Consider the following 13581-nt stretch of genomic DNA (forward strand, 5'->3'; position numbering starts at 1 on the left):
TTCCCTAGCCCAGTCTCTCTGTCTTCCTATTCTTCATGATCTACTGGTCTTCCTGAAGCCTTCCTCAATCTCCCCACCTTCAAAACCAGAAATATTATCTCCTTTCAACTTCGAAGTCTGAGGAAAATGTCTGTCGGGATTCTGTATGTTGCTAAAATATCAAACAAAAGCGAGTGATAGACATTTGCAGATCAACAAAGACTGAGTTTGCCACTCATAGACCCTTTTTGAATAAAAAGATATATTCCCAGTCGCGCATTCAAGGACATGTTGCTGGCTTGAGCTCAGCTAAGGTGAAAGTATTTATACCATAGAATCAGCAAATGCTACAAAATAGGACTTTTTTTCTCCTAAAGAGCCAGTTCCTCTGAATGTGAATCGGTGACCCTGCTACATGTATATATCTATGTGTATATGTTGCCATGTACACACAAATATTTGACACTGTAAATGTTAGATGATTAAAACTACCGTTGGTCATTAGTCCTTCCTCATTAGGCTGCTGGTGAAAGCCATGTGGTCAGAGAGGCTAGGAGCTTGTCTCTTTTTACAGTTGTTCTATCCTGCTTTCCTCTCGAGATCTGGAATTGTGCTACCTATCACCCACCCTTTCTTGCTTTTGTGTTCCTAGCAAACTTGGTCACTTCCTGGAATCAAGGCTAATATACTAATTGAGGATCTGTGCATCTGCAGTTGCTCAAAGTTCACTCTTTGAAGTAGAGAATCTTGGCTTGGCTACACAGACATCAGTAAATGGACTCCTGTTTCTGTTCATAATTGCTCTTACAAATTGGTGAAATGCAGGCAGTAAGACGCCTTTGTCAAACAGAACTCTGCCAACTGCTGTCCGAATTTACCTGCTGCAGATTTTCTCCTGCTGATTATTGCCTTGTGCCAGCTCTCAGATCCAGTGAGGAGAGGCTCTGGGGTTCTGTTGGGATAGTTGTCCTCTCTTGGACACAGAAGCCACAGTCAGATGACTGGGAGCACAGAGTAAGAGGGAAAAGGCAAGCCAAGAGACAAGCAGAGTGTGGCCCCCAAGCTGGCAGGGGATGTTTGAAGTGGGTCTGGGAGGAGATGGGTAGAGATGGGAGAGGCAGGGGTCTTGGAGAGGGTCCACCAGATTTGAGGCTCCTCTCGCGGGCTTTGCCTCAAGTGGCAGCTTCCTGCTAAGCTGAGTCAGGCAGAGATAAAAATGCTGGATGCAGGCAGTGAACTCCTGTGGCTATGGGAGAAAGTTATAGGATCTTTCCTGTCTTTGGGCAAGAAAAGAATATCTTCTAGACTGAGTGTTGCTTTTCAAACTCCATGTTGTCATTCGGTGTCCATTGCCTGTCTCCTGCTAAAATCACACGTGTGCAAGTGCCTAGCACAATTCTTGAGACACAAGGGGGCTTAGGAAGCATTCATACAGTCGTCAGATGTCCTCCTGGCAGTTTAAAATGGCCTATGCAACTACTTCATGCACATATTGGCTTCTTACAAAGTATATAGGAATGTATCGGTTAGGAGTGAATTATTATTTTTTTGGACAGTCTGTGCCCTTCTAGCAGAAGCGCTTCCCCAAGTCTCAGCCTTCACTTTTTACTTTATTCCTTTTAAGCTTTAATGATTTCTTATTTCATTTGTTTATTTTCTGCCCCTGGGTGACCCCTTTGGGAGCCATTTTTGGCAGAGAAAGGTGGCCTTGTGAAGGTGTGAGGGGGACTTCTGTATGTGGTGGATACAGTGAACCCAAGAGAGATCACAGGGAGAGTGAAAAGATATCCCAGATTATCAATCAAATCTGCCTTTCTGTACCAAATTCATTTCACTTCTTAACCATTAACTTTTAGAAAAATTCTGGCCATTGCACTGTTTTTAAAGGAGAGTGTCAGTTTCACACAATAAGAACTGTTTTGAGATTGGAGCTGGGTTGAGGGCCAGGGCCCAGGGATACAGGAGGCCCTCTTCCAGTGGAATTATTCTTGGGGCCATGCATGTAGGCTGGATACTGGTATCGGCACAAACGCCTTGTAGGACCTTGCTTAGAGAAAAAAAAGAAACGTGAGAGAGACGCATACAACTTGATGTGTCAGTTTTACCTGAAGATAGCGGTGAAACACTGAAAGAATTTGTTGCTGGTCCATAGGCTCCAAGTTGGTTTTAGGCCTGGCCTGCTGGAAGGACCCACTGTTGGGAGGCCGCCTTGCCAAGAACATCAGGCAAAAGAAGCTTTGCTCTCCTGAGAATCCATTACGGAGGCCAAGAGCCTTCAATGAGTGTCATCAGAAGGCTCTTTGAGTTTTCTGCTGGCTGGCTTGGTGAGAGGCCAAAGACCCCAGTATCATTTTTTTCAAAGATGATGCAGGGGTGTGGTGAGGGGGAATCAACCTTACAGAGAAAAAGAATGTCCATAATTTGTGGCGATGTTTTGGAGAAGAATCACACCATCAGGAGTTAAGCATGGGGAAAAGGGAAGAAAAGAGGTCGATCTTTTAGTCTTCAAAAGCATACAAGGTGCTGCTTTTCCTCTTTTTTTTTTTTTTTTTAACTGAGAAAGCCTCCTCTAGCCCTTGGGTCGTTGTGGTGTCTCTGGTCCTGAGAATTCTGATGCTTGCTGAAGTTGCCCATCTGACTGACAGGGGCCAATGTAGTACATAGAATGTGGGATAAGCTTCCAAGTAGTGGCAAAATGACTGCAACCTCTTGGAGGAAAACAAAATTAGATCCGTGGAGGTGAAGCCCAAGACATTCAATGCAATTGTCTAGAGGAAAATCACTTTTAGAAATCCAAGTAATTAAAAACGCTCACATTGGCTCTGTGCTCGCAGCCAAAGGCAGTTAGTTGGTGCTGGCCAGTGGACGCCTCAGCTCATTCCTGGAGTTGTGGGTCACAATTCAGCCTCTTGCTGTTATGGTGTAGTGTTTATCTGAGGAGATATCCCTGCGATGAATAATTTATTCATGGTAAGCATGGATAAGAGTAGGCTGTTTATTCCTCATACTAAAACATGAACAAAAATAAAATCTAAATACAGGAACAGCTCTAAAAACTATAAAAATGCATTAGCTCCCACATTTGAGAAAAATTTTTACTCTTGAAATTTCAGAGTAACAGCCCAGCATGGTGCCCAGCACATAGTAGGTGCTCGGTAAGTAATTATTGACTTGAGTTGTTTTCGCCCATGCACTTAAAGTAAAAATAACCTGAAATCTTACCACTTAGCATTTTCAGTGCATGTAAATGTATATGTATTTTATAAAACCAAGATTATACTGTACATGGTGTTTTGTAAACTGTCTCCAGGTCAATAAGTTGGATCTTTATATTTAGCATCTGCAAAGTGACATATGTAATACCAGTATAAGGGAGAATTTGCCAATTCTTGTAGTTTCAGACTTGACACATCTCATGTGCTGTCCTTTATTTGGCAGGTTTCTTCTGCGGAGGTACGCATTGGGCCCATGAGACTGACACAGGATCCTATTCAGGTACGCCTCCCTCACTCGGTAGGGGCTTCATTTCCAAAGCACATGGTCACATGAGTGCCGTCTGGGGCCCTTCTGGTACACAGCAGATAGCCACCCTCGCCCCTCTATACACACCTGTACATAATACTTGGTGTATACACATATGTGTGTGTTTCTGTGTGTAAACACTTGCTTTTATTAATGTCATACTCGAGGAATCGAATTGTTTTCTTGAAGATTTAGACATTGCCCCATCTTGAGTATGAGCGTAATAGGTAGATTGCATGGTGGATTGTGAAGGAGAACGACTCTTTGACCAAAAAACTAGTCTGTCTGTTCCATCTCCTGCTGCAACCTGAAAGGTAAAGGAAAGGGGATGTGTGGTAAAAGACAGGGCTTTGCCGTGAGCCACAGTTGGGCATGAATCCTGGCTGTGTGACCTTGCATGTATTGCTTCATTTCCCTACCCAGTGCTCTGTAAAGTGGAGAAGATAATGCCTCTCCCATGGGAATTATGAGTTAAATGGAAGAGCAGCGAGTGCCTAGAAATCTGGCTGGCAGTGGAAAGTGCTCAGTAAATGATAACTGTTGTTGGCTGGGAAGAGAAGAGGACAAAAGGTACCCCTTTCTTGTCCTGTGTGACCTGAGCAAAGCAGCCTTCTGGGCTCTGTAACATGGAGGGAACAGTGTGTCCTCCCTACAGCCCCTCCAGTTCCCTGTGGCCCCTTCAGAGAAACGTATGTGAAAGGGGTCTGTACCCTTTTAAATAATTGTTAAATCTCCCTCTGCATGTACGTCATCCTCGTAGGCCTATATGAGCGAACCTCCTCTCTATGAAAACTGTGTCTGGTTAGCACCTGGCAGCTCGTCCTGCACTTGGGATGAGTGAAGATACAGAAAAGATGTAAACCAACCAACATGGAGATGAAAGTGAAAAAAGCAAGGAAATGTGCTGTTTGATTTATGAGCAAATGGAAAAGAAAATAATGTTTTACTGTTGCTTGGAAAAGGAAATGCAAATCCAGGGGAAGGGAAAAAAAACGAAGATTTAAGCTTGGGAAAATTTGATGAAAACAAATTTAGGAGCAGAGAGAGAGAAAAAAAAGTTACTAAAATAAACATAAGCCACAACTGTCTGTATAGAATACAAACAAGTGGAAAATTCCAGTAATCATTCTGAGTACACATCCTTTGTAGTTCATTTTGAATAAAGGCAATGACAAAAGATTGAATGACACTATTCCCAAAGTAATTTCAAGAATATTTCTTGGGATGTGTGTAGTTTTAGATCAGTTAGTTTAATTTACTTTCATTTTTGCCCTGTGCTTACTGGCAGTGAATGCTCATGATAAGGATGCCTCATTCTTTTAAAAATGTAATTTGTCAAATTGTAAAGTTTCAAATATTCATAAAGGTACATGTGTATACCCATACCCACTTTGATCAGATATAACAGTATACCTTATTTGAATTTTTAAAGAAACAGTACTGTTTAAACTCTTATTTATCCCTTTGCCCTCCGTTCCTCTCCTCCCTAAAAGTAACCACTATTCAGAGATTATGATATTTGTATATTCTACATGTATGTGCATCTATTCATAATTTTGTTTTGAATATTTTAAGCTTTATTTGTAAGGTATCAGGGTGTAGGCATCATTCTCTAATTTTTAACATTATTTGGTGTCATATCTAAGAATCTATTGCCTGATATAAAGTCACAAAGATTTACTCCGTTTTCTTCTAAGAGTTTTATCATTTTAGTTCTCTGATCCATTTTGAGTTCTTGTATATGGTATGAGGTAGAGCTTCATTATTTTGCATGTAGATATCTAGTTGTCCCAGCAACTTTTGTTTAAAAAAAAAAAAGTCTGTTGAATTGTCTTGGCACCTTTGTCAAAATTCAGCTGACCATAATTGTGAGGGATTATTTCTAGATTCCTGGTTGTATTCAATTGATATCTCTGACATATGCCAGTACTACACTGTCTTGATTACTATAGCTTTGAAGTGTGAGTCACCCAGCTTCTCAATGTTCAAGATAATTTTGGCTATCTTTGTTCCTTGCATCTTCAAATGAACTTTAGCACCAGCTTATTTGTTCTGAGAGGTGGGAGGACAGCTGGGATTTTGATAGTGATTGCAATAAATATGTACATCAATTTGGGGATTATTACTATGTTAACAATTTTTTCCTCCAATCCATTAACATAAGATGTCTTTCCATTTATTTCGTTTTTTCTTTAGCTTCTTTCAACAGTGTTTTGTAGTTTTCAGTATGTATCTTTTATATTTTTGTTACATTTATTCCTGAAATAATAATCTTTTTGATGCTATGGCAAATGGAATTGTTTCCTTAATTTTGTTTTTGGGCTGTTCATTTCCGGTGCATAGAAATACAATTTATTTTCGCATATTGATCTTATATTCTGCAACCTTGCTGAACTCTTATTAGCTCTTAGTTTTTTATAGATTTCTTAGGATTTTCTATGTACGAGATCATGTCAAAACTTTTCTTCATCTAAATACCTTTTATCTTATTTGCCTAATTGTATTGTTACAACCTCCTAAATAACAGTGTTTAGTTTTATAAGGTAATGTTCTTCCAGATCTTTTCTCAAGTAGTTGCACCATTTTACACTCCTGCAAGCAACACAGGCATTCTGAATACTCCAAATCTTTGGTAATATTAAATGTTTCAGTTTTTTTGAGTTAATCTAGTAGGTGAGTAGTACTATCTCATGGTTATTTAAATTTCCATTTCTCCACGACTAATAATATTGAACGCTTTCTAAAATTTATTGGCCTTTCCTTTACCTTCTTTTGTGAATGCTTAGTTCAGTCTTTTATCTATTTTTAATTTATTGAGTTGTAGGGGTTCTTTATATATTCTTATTACAAGTCCTGTTATCAGATTTTGAGAATATTTTCTCCCAATTTGTAGCTCTTCGATTTATTTTCATACATCTGGCTTTTGTGCAAAATTTTAAATTTTGATGTCTAATTCATCACTTTTATGGTCATTGCTTTCTGTGTTCTAAGAATCATTACCTACTTTCCAAGTTGAGAAGATAATTTGTTTTCTGAAAACATTGTTTTAGCTTTTAATTTTCGATTTATAATTCATCTCAAGTTCAGTTTTGTGTATCGTATGATATAGAGGTTAAGGCTCATTTTCCCCCTATATTGATATCCAGTTGTTCCAGCTCCACTTGTTGAGAAGACTATACATTCCCTCCTCTACTGAATTGTTTCGATGTCTTTGTTACTGATTCTTTAATACTTGTCGCAACTTGTTTGGTGGCTAATAATGTAGACAATTTTGAAATTAATATTCTATAAAAAGCCTTTTAAAAAATGTATCTCTGTCGAATACAGGGTTCTCTGTTCATGAATTAATCTAACTTTATTGATCTATTCAAAACACCTTTATCTTAAGTTTTTGACTGTGATCTGTTAGTTTCTATGGCAGTGGATATGTCATTATCAGTATCTGTTAATATTTGCTAATATTTTGAGTCCGTTGTATTAATGTGTGTTCTTAATTGTATATATTCTTGGTGACTATCCTTTTTATTATATAGCTTCCCTTTTTAAACTTTTCCCTTAAATTCTGTTTATCTATTGGTAATGCCAGACCAGTTTTTCATGGTTAATCTTGGTTTTCCTGGTTTATCTTTTTCTGTCTTTTTATTTTCAGCTTTCTTTATAACTTTACATTTAATACGCCTCTTGCTAGCAGCATATAGCTGTATTTTTCTAAAACCTATTCTGATAGTCTGTCTTCTAATAAGGGAGTTCATTCTGGTTACATTGCATGTGATTACTGATATAATTATTCTTATTTTGTGTTTTCTGTTTTATTATCCTTTTTCTTTTTTCTTCTGTTTTTTGTCAAATTGAGTTTTCAGAGTTACCTTTTTTATTTTCTGTTTTAAAAGCTATGAGTTGTGCTTCTATTTTTTTAGTGGTTCCCTTAAGTTATTTTTTATATGCATGTTTAGCAGTCAAATTTTATAACAGTCTCAAATGTATTTGTCATCTCAAATATGATCTGTTCCTCAGCAAGATTTGAATATCTCTTAACAGCCCCGCTCCGAATCACTGAAAAACAATTGTAATTTTGGATTTATCAGTTATATTAAAACATACCAAAATATTTAACTTGTACTCATAAGCTCTGAAATATAATAATAAAATGAATACAATGAACCCATCACCCAGTACAAGAGCCGGAATGTTCCCAGTGCTACCATGTACCCTGCCTGGTACCTGTCAAATGAATTTGGCCCCCGATGACAACAGATGTAGGTGATTAAGAGTCCCCTGAGTGGGGGACAGAATAACTGAGGTTCTTTTTAAAAAGATAAATTCAACTTAGGTGTAAGGATGCCTTTACTACTTGGTCTCATTCAAATGTAGAGTTTCACTCGTTGATCTACCAGATAAGAGTCTGCAGAATACCTTCATGTTCAAGGCTCCACACTAGGTGCTGCTGGGTGAAGAGAGATTGCACAGTGCTCCCTGACCACCCAGAGGGACTGGGCAGTCGGTTTATTATCTGTAGCACCAACTTTAGGGGCCATGGTATCTAGTTAAGTGTTTTCGTGCTCCTGCTATTGACATTGGAAGAAAAATGAAAAAGCATATTAGGTCCTAATGCCTTTGTTTTTGTTTTTGTTTTGTTTTCTTGGAGAAAAATATTGTTACTTCACTGGCATTCCCAAAATGTTAATTAGCTACATCAGCTGGAACCCTTAGGGCTTCAGAGGAACCTGCTTGATAAGACTATTTCAGGATGCGATTGCTCTTGAGGGTATGTTTCTGAGTTCAGGGGAATGAGCCCCCACATGAGGAGGTGTACCATGGGGCTCTGCGTGCCCCACGCAGGCTGGCAGGAGCACCTTTGGGAGTGGAACCAGTGGAGGTATTGGCAAGACGTGCAGTAAGGTAGCATAGAGGACGTCTCTTCCAGGGTGAGTGGCTGTGACTCACAGTAAAAGTCATATTTTCCAGTCTTGGCAAAGAAATAAAAAGTAGGGGAAATATTATGAGGCAGTAGATTCATATCACCACAACATCTGAAAATCAAGTGGCCTTTTCTTCATCGATGCCTGAAGCACAGTTACTTCCCCAGTGTATAGAACTGACTTGTTTCGGCTTAGAACGCTGTCCCCCTCCCCTCACACAGGCCTTTCCAATTGAATGTGGAAACATCCTCACAGCTGTGGCCTAAGCTTTTTCCTAGCAAGGCAGCACTTCCCCTTCAATTTTGTTTTCCCATATTGTATGGACATGGAATATTCTGGAACTGTTATACATTAGAGATTTTATATGTTGGAGTTCATGTGGCCTCATGGGGAGCTGCCCTTCACATATTAAGTGAAGTGACCAAGTGGTGGAGACACTCAGACTTAGTAACTTGCTATGGCTAGCATCTCCCCTCCTGTCCTCAGGGCTGCTACCAAGCTGTGTCCTCTGCCTAATCCAGCCAGGTTTGTGGACCACAGAGTTGGTAGGAATTTTTGGTCCTATGTCGTAGGCGGTAAAAATAAAACTGACAGAGTAAGCTACTTAGCATGATTACACAGGCTCTGGGGTCAGGTCAACCTCAGTTCAAATTTTGCTAGCTGTGTGGCTGTGGATGAGTCTCTTAACCATTTAAAGCCTCAGTTTTCATGTCTGTAGAATGGAGATAATACTTACTTTCAAACTGAATTGTCAAAGGGTTATTGAATAAGATAGTGTATTTAAAGTACTTTCAGTATAATGGCTGGCCTTAGAAAATTCTCATCATGGTTTAGCTGTTATTAGCATCACTTTCCTAGGAACATTTAAGGAAAGCTGCCAAGCCATTTTTTCCCTATTGAATTGACCGCCCCTCTGACCAAATTGGCCAGATCTTTAGTATCATGTGAATACAACTGATATGATCTATACATGTGGTCTATTCTAGAAGCTCCTTATTACCTGGTTTTTGCTTAAAACCCAACAGAGTAGTGTGAAAATTGGATGTTTAATAGTAGATATTGGTAATCCACTTGGAAAAGTGTAGATATACCCTATTTAAAGAACACTGTTGATAATAAACACTTATATTTTCGGGTTAAGGAAAAGTTTGTTTTCTCTTTATCTTTTTTGTAATTAGCCTTCACCAGAGAAGAGTTTTATTCTAACTTGTCAAAGACAGATACTGTTATCCTCAAGATATTTTTCAGCACTTTTAAACTTGTCAAAAGGATGGTACAAAGATTTCTGGCAAAGCAAGAAATCATTAGCCAGATCCATGGAAAGATCACTGAATGAGGAGAATGAGGAGTTGGGACATACGGGCCCAGCTTTGGGAAGTTGCTATTCTCATCTGTTGAACGAGGTTGATGGATCACCTCCTGAGCCCCTTCCTGCTCTGAGAACTCCTGAGAGTCATGGCCCTGTTCCTGTCATTACCCCTGGGACCTCCCGAAGTCACCTGTAGTCTGTGTGCTAACCCTCTGCAGCTTCTTACCAGACCCCTGTACTTCATTTTCTCAGCCCTGCCCTTACTTCATTCCAGCTCAGGTGAAAACATGCATTTACTAATGGTTTCAAGAAGGTTCAGGTAGAGTTCTCCCTGGAGCTGAGAGCGGGGACCCTGCATGGCAGTTCGAGGTCTTTGTAGTTACATTTGGAAAGCAGTACAGGTAGCCCTCACTTTGCACAGTCCCAGCATGCAGAAATTTCAGTGTCTGGTTAACACCAGACCTCCAACAACACGTTTAGATTGCAGTTACATCGGTGTTTTAACTGTGAATAATTGCATAAAATACAAACTTTGCTACTAGTTCTTTAGTCTGCAAACCAGTATATAACAAACCTGCATTATGATTGGTGACCAGTAACAGCACTTTTTTCAGCCTCTGATTGTCTTCCGAGCTGTTAGTTCAAGCAAAGTGTGTAGTTGTGCTGCCACCTTGTCTCTTCACGATAGCGCATGTGACATTACACAAAAATAGATCTTCGAAAGAGAATTAGCCAACAAAGATGAAAGTGCAGCAAAGAAATGAAATATGTTAACATTGAAAATGAAAATCAGAATTTAAATGAAGTTAGAGGAGAATAGCCGACTGTAGGCACGTTGACGCTGCCACTTTGGGAGATTCTAGACTGGTCACCAGAGGAAGTTAGTCAATGCAAGTTTATCGAAATAAATTTAGAAAGCGATTGTCATGAAAAGGGTGAAATGTCACAGAGGAAGTGATGCCAGCAAAAACTGAACATTCATTAAAGGAACTCCGGGGATATTTTATGACATTGAAAGTACAGAGGATAAAATGTCGGAAGCTGATCCAAACTTAAGAATTTATAATTCACCAAGGCATAGAAAAAATGCTCACTCTGTATCATAATTTATACAACTAGAAGAAGGTAAACACTGTTCAAACTAGTCTTAAGTTTTTAAAAAGAAAACATTTTAATTCTTACCTTTTCTAATGTTTTAAATTGCAATGTACTGAATAAATGCCAGTTTATATTTTTCATTTTCCTATACATTTATAACCAACAATAAGAAAGCTTTTATTTTGACAAAAATTTCTAAAGGTCATGGAGCAATCGCTTTTATCATAATTTATTAAAATTGCTTTGCATGGTCACTTTTATGGCCTGGCACTACCACACAAAATGAGGACTGCCTATAGTTTGTGCTCTGGTTCCGGAGAGAATGTAAGGTAGCCAAGATCTGTCCCCACTAGAAGACGTTTCTTCCTTATCCCAGATTTCACCTCAGATCAGTTCGTTTGCTGTGTTTACAACAGTATAGTGAGGTTGACAGAACAAAACTGCTTCCTTCTGCCCATTTTCTCAGGCTTAGATTCTTGTCCTGGAGGCCGTGTCCACGCTCTGTCTGGATCACCACTCACTAGTGCATTTATTATACTTGTCTCTCTCTCCCCTGTGCAGGTCTTAGGGGCAGAGACTCGACTATGTCAGTCTCAATCAGCTTTTTGCTCCTAGTTTTTAACATCTGGCATGATAGTCTTCTAAAAATATTCTTTGAATGAATGTTCTGCTTATTATTTAGAGCAACTAAAGAGTTTACTTTTTCACTCTTTACAAATCAAGTTGTTTAATGCCTTCATTAATGACTTTCAAAATATATTTCACAAAATCATTTTATGAGATTTGCCTCAAGTGGTCCACAAATATTTACAAATGGCCACATCTAACAGGAAATTAAATATTGAAACAGAATGTTAAACCTGAAGAGGGACTGTATTGCTTAAGATTGTTTTTGTTTATTTGTTTATTTTGTTTTGGTTTTAGTAACAGCTGCCTTACACAAAAAGTAAGTAAATGAATAAGAAATATATAAGAAGGTGCAGTTTTTGTTTTTGTTTTCTTAGCAGAATCCAAGGAAGAGTTGAAAAACCATGGCTTAGAAAGGCTGGCAGTGAGCCATTTCTGAGTACTTAGATAACAGGAGAGTAAGGTTCTTCCTTCAGTATTTCTGCTATTAATGAGCCCTGGGTCCCAATTACCAGCCTCTGTGCCTCTCTGTTCAGATTCCAAATTCCTGGAAACAGAATATCATAGCCCAGCTGTGGCATAGGAGATAGGGACAGAGTCCAACTCTGGACACTCGGGTCGACCACTTTCCTAGAAAAGGTAGAATTCTCCAGAGGTAAGAGGGCTTCAGAAAAGGCGATTATAGTGCTTTACTCTAAAATGTATATATATTTTTTATTTCCCATAGATGTTCACTTGGCTTAGGAGTTGAATTATTGCAAAAGTCTTACTGAATTTTTTTGTAAGTGGAAAGAATTTTAAATACTACCCCAAGAAATTCTCTAGTGAGCACTTTACAGATACTCCTGTTTTAACTGTAGATTTTATTATTATTCACGTAGGGTGAGGACAATAAATCAGAAGGTGACTGTCACTGAAAAGAGAGTTGGTTACTCACAGTTCCCAAGAGGTGACGGCATGCCAGGCTGTGCAGGACTACCTGGGGAAGCCGCAGGGCGGGCAGTGAGACAGAGGACAGGGAAAACGTGGGCAAGAGCCTTTATCACAGTTTCTGTGGGGGAGGAATGGGTGAGACAGGGTAAGTAGGTTTGACTAGTTCCAGTCATTTCAGTAGCCTGGGGCATAGAGGTGGTCTGTGTACCTGGCCCTGGAGTGATAGGGCAGGTGGATAGTGGTCCAGAGTGTTGGAGCAGATCGCTTTATAAATTCTGTAAATGTCTGACCACTATGCTGTACACCTGAAACTAATGTAAAATAATATTATCAACTATAATTGAAAAATTAAAAAAGTCTCACTAAAAATATGAAACAAGAAGCAAAATAAATATAAATGCAGCATAAAATAGAAAAAAAAGGTGGTAGAGGTATGGGCTCTGGATTGGTTTGCATATATGAAAAGTGCATTTCTTGCCAAGTATTCACTGTGTCTAGGAATTGGCTAGCCCTCAGAAGGGCAGGACTCCAGGATCAGAAATACATAAATAACAAGGTATGATGAATACCATTCTCCACTTTCAACAGTTTGTAAGTTTTCATGTGAAATCCAGTTTAAGTTCCTAGAATGACCTACAAGGACGTACCACGATCTAGCCTTCTGCTGTGAACTTGATTTCTCTCTCACCCTCTCACCCTCCCCTCTGTCACATTTGCTTCCTTGCAGTTCCTTGAAAACAGCAAGCATGTGTTTCACCGTATGGGTCAGTGGAACTGTTCCCTCTGCTTGAAATGCTTTCCTTCGGGTGTAAACTCGACTTTTCTTTCAGGCATTTGCTCGTATGTCATTTTCTCGGTGAAACCTACCTTAACCACCCTGCTTAATACTGCTACCAGCAGCCACTCCCTGTCCCCCTTACCTTGCCCTATGGTTTTTACATAGCACTTATCACTTTCAATAGTCATTATCACTTGCTTATTTATTACGTGCATAGTTTGTTTGTCCTTCCACTACTACTATGCAAGGGTCTGTATTTGTTCATCAGTGTACTCTAAGCAATTAAAGTGTCTGGCACATAGTGGGTGCTCAGGAAATATTTGCTAAATAATGACATTATTTTTCCAAAAGTGGAACACTCCAGTCTCTTAAGGACATGTAAGACATATGAGATTAATATCTGTAGCAATGTCCAA

At 39.2% G+C, this 13581-nt stretch overlaps 1 protein-coding gene across 1 annotated transcript in view; it reads left to right on the top strand.

Moving 5' to 3' along the window:
- PDE8B (phosphodiesterase 8B) overlaps positions 1-13581 on the top strand; it is a 215120-nt gene that overhangs the window by 114380 nt on the left and 87159 nt on the right. Inside the window, exon 2 of the mRNA XM_025047845.1 lies at positions 3418-3474. Within this exon, the coding sequence (XP_024903613.1) occupies positions 3418-3474 (57 nt within the window). The remainder of the gene's footprint in view (positions 1-3417; positions 3475-13581) is intronic.

Source organism: Pteropus alecto, unplaced genomic scaffold, assembly GCF_000325575.1.
Source record: "Pteropus alecto unplaced genomic scaffold, ASM32557v1 scaffold20, whole genome shotgun sequence".
Taxonomy (NCBI): Eukaryota; Metazoa; Chordata; class Mammalia; order Chiroptera; family Pteropodidae; genus Pteropus; species Pteropus alecto.